The following is an 18,151-nucleotide window of genomic DNA, read 5'->3' as shown; positions in this document are numbered from 1 at the left end:
TGATTAAATGAATTTTGCTATTTAACAAGTGTGGCTATTAAAAAAACAAACAAACATCAATATTGATTAGCGGTGTCGATTTTAAGCCATTTTGAACTGGATCAGCTTACCGTTAACATTTTTTTCCTTTTTCTTCCTAACAGAAGGGGGCTGATGAAGAGTGAAAATATTAGATGGATCTCTCTAAACATTGATTGCTGTGACAATCTCTTCTGTAGTTCTGTAGAATAAACCAAACATGAAAATGAATACCTCATCCTCTTTTTTTAACAAAAGGTAAATCAGTTGCCTGAATGTACTCTATGTGACACAGACTAGGCTGTCTAGTCTAAGTACTAATTCAAACTTGAAATGTTCTTAAATTGTCATTTGAAGTAGGGTCAACCATACAAAGATACAGGGAGTTTACCAGTTTTACCAAACTAATACAAACCACATAATGCAGCTTAAGCTGTAAGCCACTGACAATTACACTGTGTGTTGTGACACAGCTCATCCTCAGGGAATAAAATAAAATGAAGGCATTATGATTTAAAGTACACATGGATCTATTATAATGCCTCCATCAAAGCCATTCAATTAGATTTATTCAGTTTTGGCAGAGCAGTAAAATGCAGGAAAAAAAAAAAATTCAAGTACCATAGAATAATAGCCAACATAGACCATTACATCTCTATGGTGAATTATCATTTGAATTACAGGCAATATAAATTGTTGTGTGCAGCAATCATCGATAGTCTAAGAATTACAGTTCAGCTCTATTCAGAAGAATCTCTTTATCATCAATTATGTTGGCAATATATTAATTCTAAACCTAAAGTAACCTCCACAATTCTGTGAATGTGAGAGCTGCAATAGTCAGTCACCACCACTTGAGAGCAGCACCACCATTAAATCTCATATGATGCATTGTTTCTAGGAGTCCATGTAAAGCAGGGTGGGGCAAGTTGTCACAACTTTTTATTCCTTTAATTTTTCAGTGTAGGTTTATTTTTGAACATCAATTCATGAAAGCACACTTTACATATAAAGGCTTCAAAAATCTTTTAACATTTCCACTGGTATTGCTCAGGGAAAAATGTTTTTACTACCTTTGCTACAACTTTGCAATAAGGTTCAATTTGTTGTTGTTAATGCATTATGTACCATGTACAACAATGTATCAATTTACGTAAATGTTTATGCTATATTTAAATACACAAATTTTCATTAACTCATTAAAAGTTTGAAAAAATGTATATGCAGAAATTAACATTAACCTATATTCCTATGCTGTAAAACCATTGTTCATTGTTAGTTCATGTTACCGAATGCATAAACAAATGCATAAATGAACTAAACCTTATTGTAAAGTGTTAGTAATTACACTAACAGTAACAAATGAGAAAAGACTGTGTATGTGAGAGTATAACATGCAATAACTCTCAATATCCTGATGTTTATGGCAATACTCCTGAGAACACAGTACAGCTTTAAAGTGTTTTGGGTAGGACTTAATTTTACAGTCCTTTTCTGCATGTACATACTATGTACTTATTATAGCAATTACAATAACTAGGTACTAACCTTTAACATACACCTTAACCTAACCTTAATCAGGGTTCTTGCAGGTTTCAGTAAGTCAAATTTAAGACCTTTTTAAGACATTTAAAGAACATAAAGGTTGAAATTTAAGACCTACACCAAAAAAATATTCAAATCAAAGAATTCATTTTATTTCAATGAATTCAGTAATTGAAAAAGCATTAATTTAATTTACAGATAAAGCAATCACATTAGTAACCTTCCACACCCAGTAACGTGTCAGAGAAAAGAACAGAATCAGATACAATTTTTTTTATAGAAAATTGTACTTTGCATATTATACTGTAAAAAACACGTAATTAGTTGATTTTAGTTGATCATAACTAGAGATGAAATGGCATGAAAATTTCATTTCATGATTATAGTGACAAAAATGATCACGGTTATCACAGAATCCTGTTCAAAAAGTACTAATACTACACAATGAAATCAATTCACCAAGTTTATGTCGAAAACCAGCAAATAACAAATAAAATTAGCATCAATATGCACTTTTTGTTTACATAAACATTAAAATAATACCATTAAAAATTATAGCCAGATTTTAAAAGTGTCTTGGAACGTTATATACTAACATGTACAAGTTCAAATAAAGTTTTGACAAAAAAAGGTTTTTATAAAAAGATAAACCTCACATATTTCAGACTTTAAATAATTTTTTTAATAAAAAGAATGAGTCAAAAAAGATAAATGACTGACATTTACAATGCACTTTAGCTTATCTTTTATTATTAATAGTAAAATATGGTCCAATTTTCCCGTGGCGTCTGTCGTTGCTATGCAACCATGCACTGCGCTCTCCACAATGACAAAGAAGTTTTAGTGGCTAATGGATTTCCACCGCCGAAAAACGCTTGCTGTAGCTCTGTTACAAGATTTATTTACGGAGAAGAGAAAAACACCCGTAGTGTTTGGGTGCACCCCCATCCTTCCAGTTGACTGTGCTTTCAATGTTGTTACGGAAAGGGCGAAGCTGATTGGTTGGTTCTTGTCACATGAGTTTGCGGCATTCTGAAGAGTTGAGGATTTTTTATCTCGCTGCGCCTGGAAAAAAACAAGCGCGTCGCTTCAATTATGAGCGTGCTTACCGCGCGCCTACATTTTAACGAACTTGAGCGCGCAAAAGACGCGATATGTGAATGGCCTGTTGGCGAGCTACCTCAAATCAGGCCACGAGCTACTGGTAGCTCGCGAGCGACATGTTGGAGACCCCTGCTCTAGAGCTCCGCTTTGTAGGCTACGACTCAATACTTTTTTGCTACTTTGTAATAACTTTCTGCGGCCAGCGTTTCTGGAAATTAATGAGGGTAAAACCTTTTTTAGACCTGACTAAATTAAATTTAAGACCGCAGATGAAAATCTGGCCGTTTTTACGACGTTTTAAGGCCTTAAATTTAAAGTTTAGAATTTTAGACTTTTTTTTTAAGACCCCGCGGGAACCCTGCTTAACCCATGTAGTTACCATATATTACATATATCTGTTTTTGAGACTTGTTTTTTGACAGTTTTAAGGAGAAAATACTCAGCAATGGTGTTGACTCGTGAATTTACACATGGCTAGTCTTAAAGCAAATTAAAAACACCAGATAAACACATAAACATTAAAAACTTGATTTTCACCACAGGGGGTCTTTAAACATTTTGGGTGAATAACTACATTTTGCAGACGTGATAGTTGATAGACTTTGAAAAATGTGTCAAAGAGACTGAGAAAAACTGTAATGGTTCTCACATATTATGACCATGTGACCATGAGTTTAATTCAATATTTATGAAATATGGCATTTAAAAAATGTTTCCTGTCAATTATAACACTGAGCAACTAAAGATCAAAAAGAAAAAGCATTGCTTTGCATTACCTTCAACATTGAAAAATGTGCCTAAGCAATTGAGACAAACTGTAATGGTTCTCACATGTTATGATTATGTGATTGTTTTTATTATATTAAACAATATTAATTCAGTATTTATTAAATATGATATTTAAAAAAAAAATCCTGTCAATCACAACACTGAGCAACTAAAAATAAAAAATAAAAGCATTGCTTTGCATTACCTTCATCTGTGCTTCAGATATGAGTTGGATCTTCTGCTGCAGGGAGCACAGTGTTTGTGTGTGGCTGAGATAGAAAAACCAGAGACAAAAGAGTGAGGCAAAAAGAAACATTTGTAGAGCAGAGGTCAAAGTCATGCTAATTTGCCTAAAGGAAGCACATAATGTGTTCTTGTGAAGAACAATCAAAATCAGATAGATAGATAGAGGTACATCATGCAAATATTAATACCTGTATTCTCTGATTCCAGCTGGCTCGAACAAGGGACAAAGAAGAAATGACAAGCAACTCAAAGGAGCAAAAGCATCATGTGACATCCATTGGACACTTGTCCAAGTAAATCAAACAGACACCCTCAGTCTCCATTAATAGCCTGCACAATGGGTCAAGTCACTGACCTTCTGGTGAAGTGAGATGACAAAGGGCCTAAACAGTTGAGAATGAACCGCCTCTGTCTCAGGGAAGAGTGTGGATGGGAATGTTCCACCTCATCATAGCAAGAGATGGACCTGGCAGCTAAAGGAAAAGAGACAGGATGTGAAGGTTCTCCAGATCTCCTGTTAATCCAGTGTTAAGGACTTAATAAGGCACTCGTGCAAACCACTAAAATCATGTAAGCAACATGCCACAAATAATTTCACTTTTTTTAACCTTCAACCTCTTAATAAGAAAAACAAACAGGCAGAATAAACTTATATATACCTAAATATAAGTATACAAATATTTGTTGATTATAAGAATATATGATAGGATGTTGTTTGATTTATACACAAAAATGTTTGCCACAGTTTATGCAGGTTAAGAACATTTACTTTTAGCTGCATGACATAAAACCGAAATTGAGATATGGCTTAGTGCAATTATCAAATTGCAAAGGCTGTGATTTAATTGTTCTCACACACAACCAGCTCGTTATGCATTTGTGCTAGTGTTGTATTATACAGCTGTAATGTAAAAAAACAAACAAATAATTATATTTTTATATACTAAATTTTTTTTTTTACAGTGAAATATTACAATAGTAATATTTCTTAGTTTTTATTCAGTAATTTTTAAACTTTTATTTAGTAATAATAATATTAATTATTATTTTATAGCCATATTGATATATAATCACAACATTTTACCTACAGCTCAACAAACAAGCACAGCAAACCTGATTATTTTTATCGTATTTTAAATCACAATTACAATTTTTGACAGAAAAATCGCAATTGGATTTTTTTCCCTACATTGTGCAACTCTATTTTATTTGTCATCTTGATCTGTCCGTTACAGAACTACTCAATAGGTAGGAGAGATGTGACAAGTGCCTGCTCTTTCTCAAGATGCAATGGCTTCAACAGAGATGCTAAATAATGGAGGGTAAGGAGGGGGTTAATTAACACATGATGAAGAAAGTGTGGCATCTTTAACACTCGTCACTTGTGCTATACTAAGAGCGTCATAAAGCTTGGCACATACAGTATTATATGTGAGAGGAGCCTCTGACACATAAAAAGCTTAAAAATGGTTATAAACTTGACAATGACCATTTTCCTTAGACATACAGGTAATGTGATACATTTGAGCCAATTTGTGCATTAACATAGTTCAATGAGAGGTAGCCATAGCTTTTGAAAGTTCAAGGTGGTTCAACAATATCTCAAGCATGGCAGAGAGGAGGCATTAGGTCATGTAATAGGTCATGTAACTGATGGATGTCTACAGATGAGACATGGCCAACATACTATCTGATCTCTTCTATCACAGAGGCACTCAAAGGGATTTATCAGGTTATCTTTGTCCTCAGGGCTAAAGTAAAAGAAACAATGCCACGTAAACAAGACAACTTGAAGGGTATGGCCCCTCGGTCAGCTCTCTGAGGGACAGCAACAGACTTCAAGCACTTCAACAGACTCATTCAGTGCTTCGAAGCATATTGGGGCTATACGTCAAGCTTTTAGCTTGGGCACATGATGAAGCAGATGCACAATGTATTTAGAAAACCCATACTGGTCAGAGTACATTTTTATAGTTTTTTTTTTTTTTTTAACAATGTATAGAATTGTACTGTTTGAAATATTTGATATCATTTGAATACATGCTAAATATTTATATTTTTATTTATATTTAAAATATATATACATGCAAATATTATATATTTGAGTTTGAATGAGAGATGCAGTTTACAGCTTTCTTATTCCTTTTAACATTTATTTCACACTGGTTTTATTTATTTATTTTATGAATCATTACTTAATTAAAACATTAAAACATAGAGATAATATTATATACATATATTTTGCAATTAAATAAAAAGATATGGACAAGGTGTAATCATTTCATGGCGTGGAATGGAACTCACCCGACAGTGGTTACACAAACAATACTTGACAAAGACACATGGCAAACATGAGGGCTTAAATACACAAGACCAATGACTGAACAAGACACACATGTGCACAATGAAACAATGACAACACAGAACACATGGCAGAATCACATGAGGGCCAGGGAATCACATGACAAGACAGGAAACATGACTGACATGAAACATGAACCAAAACCCAAAACAACCTGTGACACAATGTAAAATATTCAAAATAATTTGTTAATAACTTGTACATGGTACCTGCACGTTTTTTGCAAATACATTTTAAGGCTTTTAAGACCTTTTTTTTAAGACCTGCACAAATAAAATGTATTAGTCTCCCCAGGTGTTTCTTATTTACCACGCCCCCTTGTTATCTTGTTTAGCTTGTTTGCCTTTGTATTTAAACCTCTGTGATTCAGTTGTTGTTTGTCGGTCGTTGTAGCTGTTTCTTGTTCCTGTCCTGAGTTCCATTGTTCTGTTATTTGCCCTGGATTACCTGATTGTTTTATTAAAGTGTTGCATGTGCGTTCTCTCTCCGCCTTGTTCCTACCTCATCGTTACACACAGGTGGCCAGCATCTTTTTAAAGATGCCTTCCCGCCCACGTGTTTCTGGATGCGGTCATTTCCAGGCCTCGTCTGACTGTTATGATCTCTGTCTCGCAAGTTTGGACCACGAGCATGCTTAGACGGCGTTTGTGGATGGTTCATGTCCTCATTGCGAGAAACTGGCCATAATGACGCTGTGATCGCGACTCTCCTTCCTCGTGAAGGGTAGAGGTCCCTCTGATGTTACCCAGCCCGGTTCCTCTGCACAGCTTTCCGCAGGGCCAGTCCCCACGGACCTCCAACTCCGGCGTGTTGCGTGCCGTCGAGCTCCTGGATGATGGCCCGGGTGCCCCTCATGGCGGACCCCCCGCGTCATTCGGGGCTCCGGGCTGGGACAAGATGTCAATAGCTGAATCGGAGGGCTGTTGATGAAGACTCTGCAGAGCTTCCCCCCTCTAGGATGGTAGCTCAGGAGGAGTCGGATTCAGAGTTGACGGCCATGCTTTTTCCGCCTTGCCCTGAGCGCTGGCGGTTCGATGATTGGTTCCTGTGTGTGGTTCACTGTGTTGGATCTGAGTTGGAACACAACCTCTTGGCCTGTGGTGAAAGGGCGGGGGGGGGGAGTGAGGAAGCCCAGCATCGCTCACTGTCAGACCGTGCCCAGTATGGTACAGATAATGAAGAAACTGCTCTTTTATTGAGAATTTGGGTGAAACAGAAACAAAGTCTTTTAAATCAAACAAAAGATTTTCCACCCGGCCCTCCTCCAAGGGAAGGAGTGGTGTGATCCCTACCTCCTTGTTCAGAGCAGCTCCCTTCATCTCTGGGTCGCATGTCTCAGGGCTGCTTCAATGGATGCCTGAGGGACGGGCTGTGTCACCTTCCTGTGGGGGGCTCGACGTTTAGACCGAGGTGTTGTATATGGTCATCAACGAGCCGACTGGGGAGCCCTCTGCGACCTGGTGGCGGTGGAATCCCGCCGGGGCAAGATGTGTTTGATGGCCTCTGTCTGCTTTTGGACTGTCGAGAACTGCTGGGCAAAGTCCTGGACAGTGTCGCAGAAGAGGGTGCCTTGCGAGATGGGGTGTTGAGAAAGTGCACTTTGTCTGTATCCTGCATCTCTGCAAGTTTCAGCCAGAGATGTCATTCCTGGGCCACCAAGGTGGACATCGTCTGGCCGAGGGCCCGCGCTGTGATCTTGGTCACCTGGAGGACAAAGTCAGTCGCCAAGCGCAGTTCCTGCACCAACTCTCGTGCAGTTCTTTGAATGCTAACGACAATCTCCATGGTAAACCCTGTCCATTCCGTTCCGTCAGGTATGGAGGATTTTTTGGCTTACATGGGACGTTTGGTAGATTACAGCTTAACGAGAGCAGTTGCCAACAGGCATGCTACAGCTTGCTATCATATGCATCGCCAACACTCGTACCACAGTTTAGTGGTTGTGGCGCTTTCCATAGGGAACCCTAATGTAAGTGGACATAATGTCGAACGTGACTGACAGAAAGGGAATGTCTAGGCTACTGTTGTACCCTCGTTCCCTGATGGAGGGAACGGAGACGTTATGTCCCTCCTGCAACAACTTTGAACTACCCCGTTAAATGGCCAGGACAATGTCTGGGCTCCTCAGCACAAACCTTATGAGTGGATGCATGACGTCATCTTATAAACCCATATGTACGGGGAGTGGCTAGGCATGTGAATTCCACTAGCCAATTTCATTGTAATGTATTGATCTTCTACTGGTGACACCTCTTTATGTGATTGCGAATTCGCAGATTAGAGTTCACCAAACTTGAACTCTGGAACACAGCAAAATGCAAAGCTTTATGCATGAGCTTGCTGTCTGACGATTTGCATGCGTATAAATGAAAGTCAAAGGAATGACCGCCCCGTTAGTCTGAACAAAAATGACAGATTCGCTGAAAATGCAGTTTCACTATCTATACGCTCACGCCGCTTTTTCCCCTCCCCAATCAGTAGAGCTGTTTTGTTCTGGTTTTGGCAGAGAATAAAGGCCTTTTTTTTTTTGTAATAGCACCATGCTACTCTAACAAAACATAGTTCATGTTTAACCCTCTGAGGTCTGAGCTGTTTTCTGGGCACTGGAGGTGTTCTGACATGCTCTGACATTTCTGGTTATTTCTGTTACTTGTGACATTTTCATGGCTAAAGTCTAATTACACTGTATTCAGCACAAACTCTGCTACAATAATATATCAGCAGCATGTATGTAAAAGTTTGTAGTTTTGAGATAATGACATTTATGCGTGGTTTGTGAAAATACAAAAAAAAATTCTCACTGAAATAAGGCCATGAAACCCCTACTGATTATTTCTTCACAAGACTTTTGAAAATTGTATGACGTAGCCTAGAATATTTGCTGCAAAACTATGTGAAAATCACCCTGACTGCTCATTCAGATAAAACAATATATTGATTTAAAAATTTTACGACGTGTTTTGTGTTAGAAAGCTTTATGCGGGAGCTCATTAATATGTAAGCTTTTCTCACCTGAGAAAGACAAAGAACCTCCCCTAACGGCCCTATTAGGAGCTATCAGGCCCTGCCATTCTGAGCAACCTTGCACAATACTGTAAATGAGGAGATTTAAAAAAGAATGGCTTTTAAATTGTTTGGATTTATTTACAACACAACATAATCCAAAGATACACAACAAATGCCAAAAAAGCACTTCAAAGACAGACCTTTGTGCCATTCCTAAAAACATTGTACATACCTTTAATTTCCAAGATTTTCACTTTACCGTGTTCACGTACAGAGACTCATGTGAATGTTGAAGTCATCAGTGGCATCTGGGCCCTGAAAAAAAAAAGTGAACATACTGATATCAAGAGAAAGGCCTGCACGATTTTGGAAATAAATATTAGATTTTTCTGGTTAAAATTGCTTTTTAAAATTCCTTTTTAAAATTCACAGAATACACACACACACACACACAAATGTTTCCAACATAATATAATGAACACCAGGTTTGTTGTGCCTTGTAGGCATAAGGTATATGCGCAGTGCCGGATAAAATAATAATAACAATAAATAACCTATAGCAGTATAAATCTTTCAAAAGATTTCAGTAACAACTAAGCTAGAGAAAAATATATTGATTATCATGTTACTTCAAATGTTTCCATCCGTTATGATATGAAATGAGATAATAATAAAAACATGAAGCCGTTTGGTGCGTTTTGCTTTCATCCAAAATATGATACAGTACATTCAAACGCGATCGCTATCAAAAATATGATACATTCAAACGCGATCGCTATCAAAAATATGATACATTCAAACACGATCGCTATTAAAAATATGATACATTCAAACGCGATCGCGCTCAAATATAAAACATTATGGTTACCATATACATATCTACGTTTGAGCAGATATCCACAAACACAGTAACAGTAAACACGGTCTAAATATTATAATATTCCCCATATATCTAGCAACAGTTCAACTGCAACGTGACATTTATGCAACAATAACAAACTAAGAATTTCTTACCTTATCTTTCTTGTCTTCATATCGCGTTCTTCTTCTTCTTCTGAGGTAGCCTAAATCCAATGTAAGCTCGCACGTCTTTCAAACTCGACGAAAAGTGAAGTGTTTTGTTGTTGAGGTAATGAGCGAGTCCGCGTTCCATGTGGAGATTTGCATGTGAATCTCTTTTGCGCGAGTGGGCGTGGCCGAATTAAAAATAATTAGGAAGCGTTTGAGAAGCTGGACATCTTGTTGGTTTTATACAAATTACTTAAACAGAGAATATTTGTTTTCGTTTTGAATCCGATCATTTAAAAGTACACACTTAAATGTTTATAAAGGTATATGGCTCATAAATGTGTGACAAGTATTCGCTGAGTTTTGTTTCAGTTTATAGACGTGCTCAAGAAAAAAAAGTTCACCGCGACGGAGAGGCAGAACGCACACCCTGTTTATTTTCTTTATTTTACAAAAGCACAATGTTTTGGTTTGATTGTAAGTGGACACATACAAAAGGAGAAATATCACAGATTCTTTTTTTATATTTCTTTTTTCTGTATGACTATAAATGACTGAGTAATTTAAGTTTATAGTGCTACAATGTGGAGAAAATCCAGCAAAACGCGCCCGCGCGTTTGTCGACCTCAGAGGGTTAAATCAAGCACTCTCAAGGACCTATGTTTGTTTTCACATACTTTCCAGTCCTTGAATCCAAGTACTTTCAAGAAGCGAGGAAAACCTGTTAAATAAAGTTTTAGTCTTTTTTTTTTTAAATATTCATTTTTATTTTAATACATCAATTTAAACTAAATTAAAATAAGACATGTTGCCTTGGCTGACAACTAGCTGAAAAGCTTTTTTTTTTATTACTTTTATTTCAGTTATTGTTCATTTCAAGTAATGAAAATGTTTATGGTTTTAGTTATAGTTAACTATAATAAGCTTGTTTTTAACCCCACTGTTTATCTTATTTCCTTGCCACTGTTGCATTTAATCATTGTGCCATTGTTTAATGCTTAAGAATTACACCTACTCCAGCTTTTAAATCCAATTTTTAGAAGCAAAACTAGCTGCATGGTCTGAAGAAGGAGACAGGAAGTAGAGACACAATGGATTCCTATTTAACCCAACAGATGCAAGACCATTCTAGTGCACCCAGTGACAAAAGGAAGCTCCAATTACAAACTTTATTAGACATAAGGTTGACCCCATTTCTTCCATTCTAGGTTTGGGAGTTTTAATAAACAAGGGTAAATAGACAGGTCAGAATGAGGCTCTGTAAAGGATGAGGGGCCTAGAATAGATTGCCCAAGTGCTAAGACTAAGTAAGGTGCTTGTTGAGAGGGTGCAGAATAACTGAGGGACGAGAGGTCATGGCAGGTTAGAAACCTCACATAAGGTCTTGAGTGATGGCTCACACGGCTCAACAACAAATAAACGCTGTACAGCTGTTTAGAAACAGATCTGGGGCTAAGACGATTAGTTTGACCTGCTTGCCTTGTTCTATCTGTTAAGAAGGAATAATTATAAGCATCTTCGTGTTAACTGATGCACAGAAAAAGTAATACTGCTGTAATGTATTCGGAATATGTTAACTTCTGTAAACATACAAATTAGATTTTGTATCTTATATAGAATAGGATTCTGTAAGATACAAAATCTAATTTGTATGTTTAGATACTAAACATAAACCTGTATGTTTAGGGCGTGGCCCACAAATTCTATATCTTTTTGAAGAAAGAATTGGTTTGAACATGCTGTTCTCCATTTGAATGACTGCTAATGAACTTGTAAAACACATGATGGATATAGCTTTGGGAAATCAAGAAAGGTCATAGGAACAAACAATAACAAGCAAGGGTTGCAGCTGTCTCTGCATTAGGCAAGAACAAAAGGTCGCAAGTACAGATATTCATTGTTGCCATTACAGCTGTCTACTGACAATTTTTTTCTGTTCTGTGACAGCCGTTTTGTTCGTGAAGCATTGTTACCTTGTCTTGATCCTTGAGCACAAAGATAAACCTGTGAAATTCCCAGTGCATGCCTGTCTCTCTTTGAGGACAGAAAATGGCATAGTTTAAGAAAAGCATCATAGTGCATTATTGCTGGAATCTAACTGTCAATTAAGCAATGTTATTAAAAAAGGATTGTGTGTTCATCTATGGTTCATAAACATTATATATACAAGAGTCTCTACATCTATAATGCTTTACACACACACACACACACACACACACACATATATATATATAAAAACAGACCTGTTGTGAATTTGGCCTATAAAACTAACTATAAAATATGAAAGTGGAAGTGTACATTTCAGTATAAAAACACTTTAGTAAAGATCTGATATCTTTAAAAAGGAGATATACATATGGGACAAAAATAGCACCACTGTGATTTAGATCTTTTCTGATCGTGTTGCTTTACCATTTCCACATGCCAAACTACTGTGACTCACACAAAGATTTTTTCAGGCACCCAAAAAGAGCTACACACACAAGTGAGCCAGACCATATATAGATGGTCAACGTCACACTCATTGTGCCTCTATATAAAGAGATAAGTTACAGCACAATATTGCAAGCTCACATCATTGTGCCATCTAAAGGTAAGAGCGCACATAATCTAGATAAAAACTGTTCATGAGGACTGAACAATAGAATAAGATGAATTCTCATTAATGACGTTTCTTGTTTTATTGAAAGGACTTCCTTGGGTTTGTATTTCATCTGGTAAGACATGCTTTTACAAAGGTCAACAGAATGTGTATATAGTATGTTGTATATTAGTATATGTGTGTTTATGCAATATTTTCTTTTTGAATGCAATAATTTCTGCTGAAAGACTAATAAATAATTAGAAATATTGTATATTTATAAATAATTACATTTTATTTTTACAATAGAAGTTTTACAAGATCTGAGAATTTTGTCATCTATTTTTCAGTCTGATTGAAAGATGGTGGATGTGATGTCAGAGTTCGGGGCAGCTGCCCCGTTCTTACGAAAGTCAGACAAGGAGCGTCTGGAGGCCCAAACTCGCCCCTTTGACATGAAGAAAGAATGCTTTGTGACCGACCCTGTGGTTGAGTTCGTCAAAGCCACCATCACCAGTAGAGACGGTGACAAAGTCACTGCTGACACAGAATTCGGGAAGGTAAGATCTAATCTCTGCATTGTTGTAGATTGTAGACAGAAGTAGAGAGTGACTGTCAAAACATTTTTGCTATCCACAGACAGTAACTGTGAAGGAGATTGATGTTCACCCCCAGAACCCGCCAAAGTTTGATAAAATTGAGGACATGGTGATGTTCACCTTCCTGCACGAGCCCGCTGTGCTGTTTAACCTCAAAGAGCGTTACGCAGCCTGGATGATCTACGTGAGTCGAGTCTTAAAACACTCAAACATTCTCTTTATCTTGCATGAGCAGATCTAAACCTTCTGTGAATATTTTACAGACATACTCTGGGCTCTTCTGTGTCACTGTGAACCCCTACAAGTTTTTGCCAGTGTACAACCAGGAAGTCGTCAATGCCTATAGAGGAAAGAAACGAAATGAGGCCCCTCCACACATCTTCTCCATCTCAGACAATGCCTACCAGTACATGCTGTCAGGTGATGATCTGACTTGTCATTTTTTTTGTTGAGTTGTAATGCAATTTCAAAAGTTAAGTTTCTTATGTTTTATTTTCTCACAGACAGAGAAAACCAGTCTGTCCTGATCACGTATGTAATAGATATTATGACGTACCAAAATACTCCTCCTTTTACCAATATTTTCTATGCTGCATTTTATCAGCCATTTAATTCTGTTTTATCCTAAGTGGAGAATCCGGTGCTGGAAAGACTGTGAACACTAAAAAAGTAATCCAGTACTTTGCGAGCATTGCAGCAGCATCGCCTGGCAAGAAGGATCCATCAATGGAGAAAAAGGTGCTTATAATTCCCCAAAAATGGCTTATTATGGATGGATGAATGAATATACCTTCTATATAACCTTCTATATAACCGACCATATAATGAATGTCTTCGTTTCTTAAACATTGAAGTCACAAATTGTCATAATTTGATACTCCCTTACTTACCATATTGCAATGCATTAACACGTAAACAAAAAACCTTTTTGTTTTCCCAATTAATTTTCTACTGTTCTCTATGGATTATTATCATTACAAGACTACATAGCGTCGGAATATGCAAATATGCATGGCTGTTAACTGAAAAGAAGGTACATCAAACGTTTTACACACCTATTGATAAAATATGATTCTCAGGGTACTCTGGAGGATCAAATCATCCAGTGTAATCCTGCTCTTGAGGCTTTTGGTAACGCCAAGACCATCAGAAATGACAACTCCTCCAGATTTGTAAGTGGGGTTTACATTGGTGTGATTATTCTTTTTGATTATGGTTTCCATGATATATTAAATGAGCATGTTACAGTTGGTACTCAACCAGAATAATACTGTTGCTGCCCCCGTTACCGTGGCAGTAAATTTGGGGATGTGTAGTTGCTGCCTTTTACCACTAAGAGGTGCTACAATCACAGACTTTGAAGTGTGTCAGTTTATTCTCTCTATTGCGTAATCTGACGCAGATCTTTGAGAACTGGCCAGCAGATAAATTCAAGTGAAACATTGTAGTTAAACGAATTCATAATCCCAATACTGAAATTACACTACAAATTTAGAACTGAAACAAATGCAGGCATCTATTATTGCATCCAATTTAAGCAAAGTAGGCTAAACGTTAACATTGTGTGCCCAGTTTTTCTATATCTAGAAAGTCAAGGCATGTAAAGGTTATGTGTCTTATACTTGGTGTTATTTTAATTTGTTAGTAGGCCTAGATTTATGAACTGAAACAAAACAGTGAAATAAATTAAACTAAATGATCGTAAAATTAAAACATTGTCACGACTTGCTAACTGATGTTAGTCGGCAGCATTTGTGTTTTAGGATTAATTAAGAATTAAATAGGCTTACAGTAGGTTGTTATGATTAGCGTAATTTTCTTTAATAAATAATGAAAACATTTCAACAAAAACATTGCAATAGAAAAATGTCACATCAATGAGGTTTTGCATAAAGCATAAGACTTTAAGCTCAAGCTCATTAGACAGCGTTCAGACGATAGCTCTGTGGTCAACGCTACAAGGCGGTGATAGGCATTCTGGTTGACTACAACTGTATGTATCATATTATGTATTGCTTTATTTACAGGGTAAATTTATCCGAATCCATTTTGGCCACAGTGGAAAGTTAGCTTCTGCTGACATTGAGACTTGTAAGTACTGCCCAACATCATTCCAACAAATCACACATTGATTAAATGTGCAACTGTTTTGATATTCATCTATTCATTTATCAATTAATTTAGATCTGCTGGAGAAGTCTCGTGTCACTTTTCAGCTCAAGGCTGAGAGAGACTACCACATCTTCTATCAGATTCTGTCCCAGAGAAGACCAGAACTGTTGGGTAAAATTACCCATCATATCTATTAACATTGCCATAGCTAATTAGAAGAGTCTTTTCTGATCTATGTTCCCATTTCTCCTTAGAAATGCTGCTCATCACCAACAACCCCTATGACTACGCTTTCATCTCCCAAGGAGAAACAACAGTGGCATCTATTGATGACGGTGACGAGCTGTTAGCCACTGATGTGGGTGTTTGTTAAAACATAGGCCGCTTACAATACAAGAACAACACTTCTGACAACCCGTATGACTGCGTTTCTGCTGTGGAACACCAATTGATAATGTCTTGACTGGTTTCCATTCAATAAAAGCATATAATGATCAGGGGCTGTCAATAAGTATGAAAAAGCACCATCAAAGATCCACACAACTTGTTATTCTGAAGCCATGTGATTGTGTGAGGAAAAGAACCTTTGTTTTTCATTTTGTCTTCCACAGAAGAAATTAAGTCATACAGGTATAGAATGACTTGAAAGAGAATAACTGATTCTCTTGGCCAGTCTATTCTTTAAAAAGAAAGACGTCTAATGTACTTGCCAAAAAGAAGAATATGAAACATTTGCCATAAAATTTTACATGCTCTGTACATTTGCTGTAGGAAGCGTTCGATGTGTTGGGCTTCACCCAAGAAGAGCAGAACAGCATCTACAAGCTGACTGGTTCCGTCATGCACTTTGGCAACATGAAGTTCAAACAGAAGCAAAGAGAGGAACAGGCTGAGGCTGATGGGACTGAGGGTCAGAATAACTTGGAATTTCAGTTTCATAAAGGAAAAAAGTCATGCTGTATATAGACTCATAGCTCTGTATTCTTTTTTGACATGTAGAAGCTGACAAAATCTCATATCTGATGGGCCTAAATTCAGCTGACTTGATCAAAGGTTTGCTCCACCCAAGAGTCAAAGTAGGAAATGAGTGGGTCACCAAGGGACAGAATGTCCAGCAGGTAAAGAATGAAAATAATAATCTAATGGGCATTAGAGTTTTCAGCATCATAGGTTCACTTTCCAAGACATACAAACAAAATCTTTCAAGTATCTGAAAAATCGCTTTCTAGTTTGCAATGTGTCAAATTCAGCAAAATGCAATCTTTTCTTTATTAGGTGTACTACTCTATTGGTGCTCTGGGAAAGTCAGTGTACGAGAAGATGTTCCTCTGGATGGTTGTGAGAATCAACCAATCCCTGGAAACCAAACAGCCTCGTCAGTACTTCATTGGTGTGCTGGACATTGCTGGATTTGAGATCTTTGAAGTAAGCTGAAATCATCTGGTTATTTTTATTCATATAAAAAATTCAACAAGAAGTGCAACCTTTTTGACCATTATCATTATACAATATATTCCACCTGCAGTCCAACACCTTTGAGCAGCTGTGCATCAACTTCACTAATGAGAAGTTGCAACAGTTCTTCAACCACCACATGTTTGTGCTGGAGCAAGAGGAATACAAGAAGGAGGGCATTGAGTGGGTGTTTATTGACTTCGGCATGGACTTGCAGGCTTGTATTGAGCTTATTGAGAAGGTGGGTGAATACTATGTTGATAATTATACTGTGAGGGTAAAAATCATATTTTTCAGTCTTAACTCTTGTTAACTGTGTCACTGTCATTGTAGCCCATGGGTATCATGTCCATCCTTGAAGAGGAGTGCATGTTCCCCAAAGCCAGTGATGCAACATTTAAAGCTAAGCTTTATGACAACCATTTGGGGAAAAATCCAAACTTCCAGAAGCCTAGGATTGTGAAGGGTAAACCAGAGGCCCATTTTGCCCTTGTTCACTATGCTGGCACTGTGGACTACAACATTTCAAACTGGCTGGTGAAGAACAAGGACCCTCTCAATGAGACGGTTGTAGGGTATTTCCAGAAGTCAACTCTTAAGTTGTTGTCTGTTCTGTTTGCTAATTTCGCAACTGATGACTCAGGTAAGCACACACTGACGTGTGACATGAAAATATAATAAGCACTATTTTTACTGTTTAACAGTAACAAAAATAATTTATTTCACAGCTACAGATTCTGGAGGAAAGGCTGCCAAAGGTAGCAAAAAGAAGGGTTCTTCCTTCCAGACGGTGTCAGCCCTTCATAGGGTAAGGAAAATTATAACACTATATTGTCTCACAAGGTTGTATTGCATATTAATCTGAATCCTCTGTGATCTACCAACAGGAGAACTTGAACAAGCTGATGACCAACTTGAGGTCAACTCACCCTCACTTTGTGCGCTGCATCATCCCCAATGAGAGCAAGACTCCTGGGGCGATGGAGAATCCTCTGGTCATGCACCAGCTGCGCTGTAACGGTGTGCTGGAGGGCATCAGGATCTGCAGAAAGGGATTCCCCAACAGGGTCCTATATGGAGATTTCAAACAACGGTTAGTATGAAACCAAATGGCTTTCATGGCTTACAAAATTATTTAATGTATGACTCCAAATTTCAGTTCTTAATTCTTCAATTTCTGTTAATGTGTGTGTTTTTTGGTAGATACCGCATCCTAAATCCTGCTGCTATCCCCGAGGGACAGTTCATTGATAACAAGAAGGGTTCAGAAAAACTTCTGGGCTCTCTGGACATCGATCACAACCAGTACAAATTAGGACATACTAAGGTATGATTTTATTAACATTA

The 18,151-nt window shown here is 37.4% G+C and overlaps 1 protein-coding gene across 3 annotated transcripts in view; it reads left to right on the top strand.

The window, feature by feature from the left end:
* The window catches only part of LOC307153210 (myosin-7-like), a 41,164-nt gene that overhangs the window by 15,671 nt on the left and 7,342 nt on the right, over positions 1-18,151 (top strand). Inside the window, exons 1-19 of one of the 3 annotated variants that reach the window (XM_079862466.1) lie at positions 12,591-12,650; positions 12,748-12,774; positions 12,989-13,198; positions 13,278-13,421; positions 13,501-13,657; positions 13,741-13,768; positions 13,867-13,975; positions 14,317-14,409; positions 15,265-15,328; positions 15,422-15,520; positions 15,604-15,707; positions 16,121-16,259; positions 16,349-16,467; positions 16,625-16,774; positions 16,875-17,045; positions 17,138-17,447; positions 17,539-17,612; positions 17,692-17,897; positions 18,008-18,131. In XM_079862466.1, coding sequence (XP_079718592.1) covers positions 13,001-13,198; positions 13,278-13,421; positions 13,501-13,657; positions 13,741-13,768; positions 13,867-13,975; positions 14,317-14,409; positions 15,265-15,328; positions 15,422-15,520; positions 15,604-15,707; positions 16,121-16,259; positions 16,349-16,467; positions 16,625-16,774; positions 16,875-17,045; positions 17,138-17,447; positions 17,539-17,612; positions 17,692-17,897; positions 18,008-18,131 — 2,289 coding nt within the window. In that variant the 5' untranslated portion in view covers positions 12,591-12,650; positions 12,748-12,774; positions 12,989-13,000. Of the gene's footprint in view, positions 1-143; positions 12,651-12,747; positions 12,775-12,988; positions 13,199-13,277; positions 13,422-13,500; positions 13,658-13,740; positions 13,769-13,866; positions 13,976-14,316; positions 14,410-15,264; positions 15,329-15,421; positions 15,521-15,603; positions 15,708-16,120; positions 16,260-16,348; positions 16,468-16,624; positions 16,775-16,874; positions 17,046-17,137; positions 17,448-17,532; positions 17,613-17,691; positions 17,898-18,007; positions 18,132-18,151 lie in introns of those variants that run through there. The other 2 variants (XM_079862464.1, XM_079862465.1) reach the window with 2 other exon arrangements.

This window comes from Squalius cephalus (genome assembly GCF_949319135.1).
Source record: "Squalius cephalus genome assembly, chromosome: 25".
In the NCBI taxonomy this organism is placed as follows: Eukaryota; Metazoa; Chordata; class Actinopteri; order Cypriniformes; family Leuciscidae; genus Squalius; species Squalius cephalus.
Note: the sequence above shows the minus strand (reverse complement) of the source record. Positions and strands in the feature narration are given on the sequence as shown.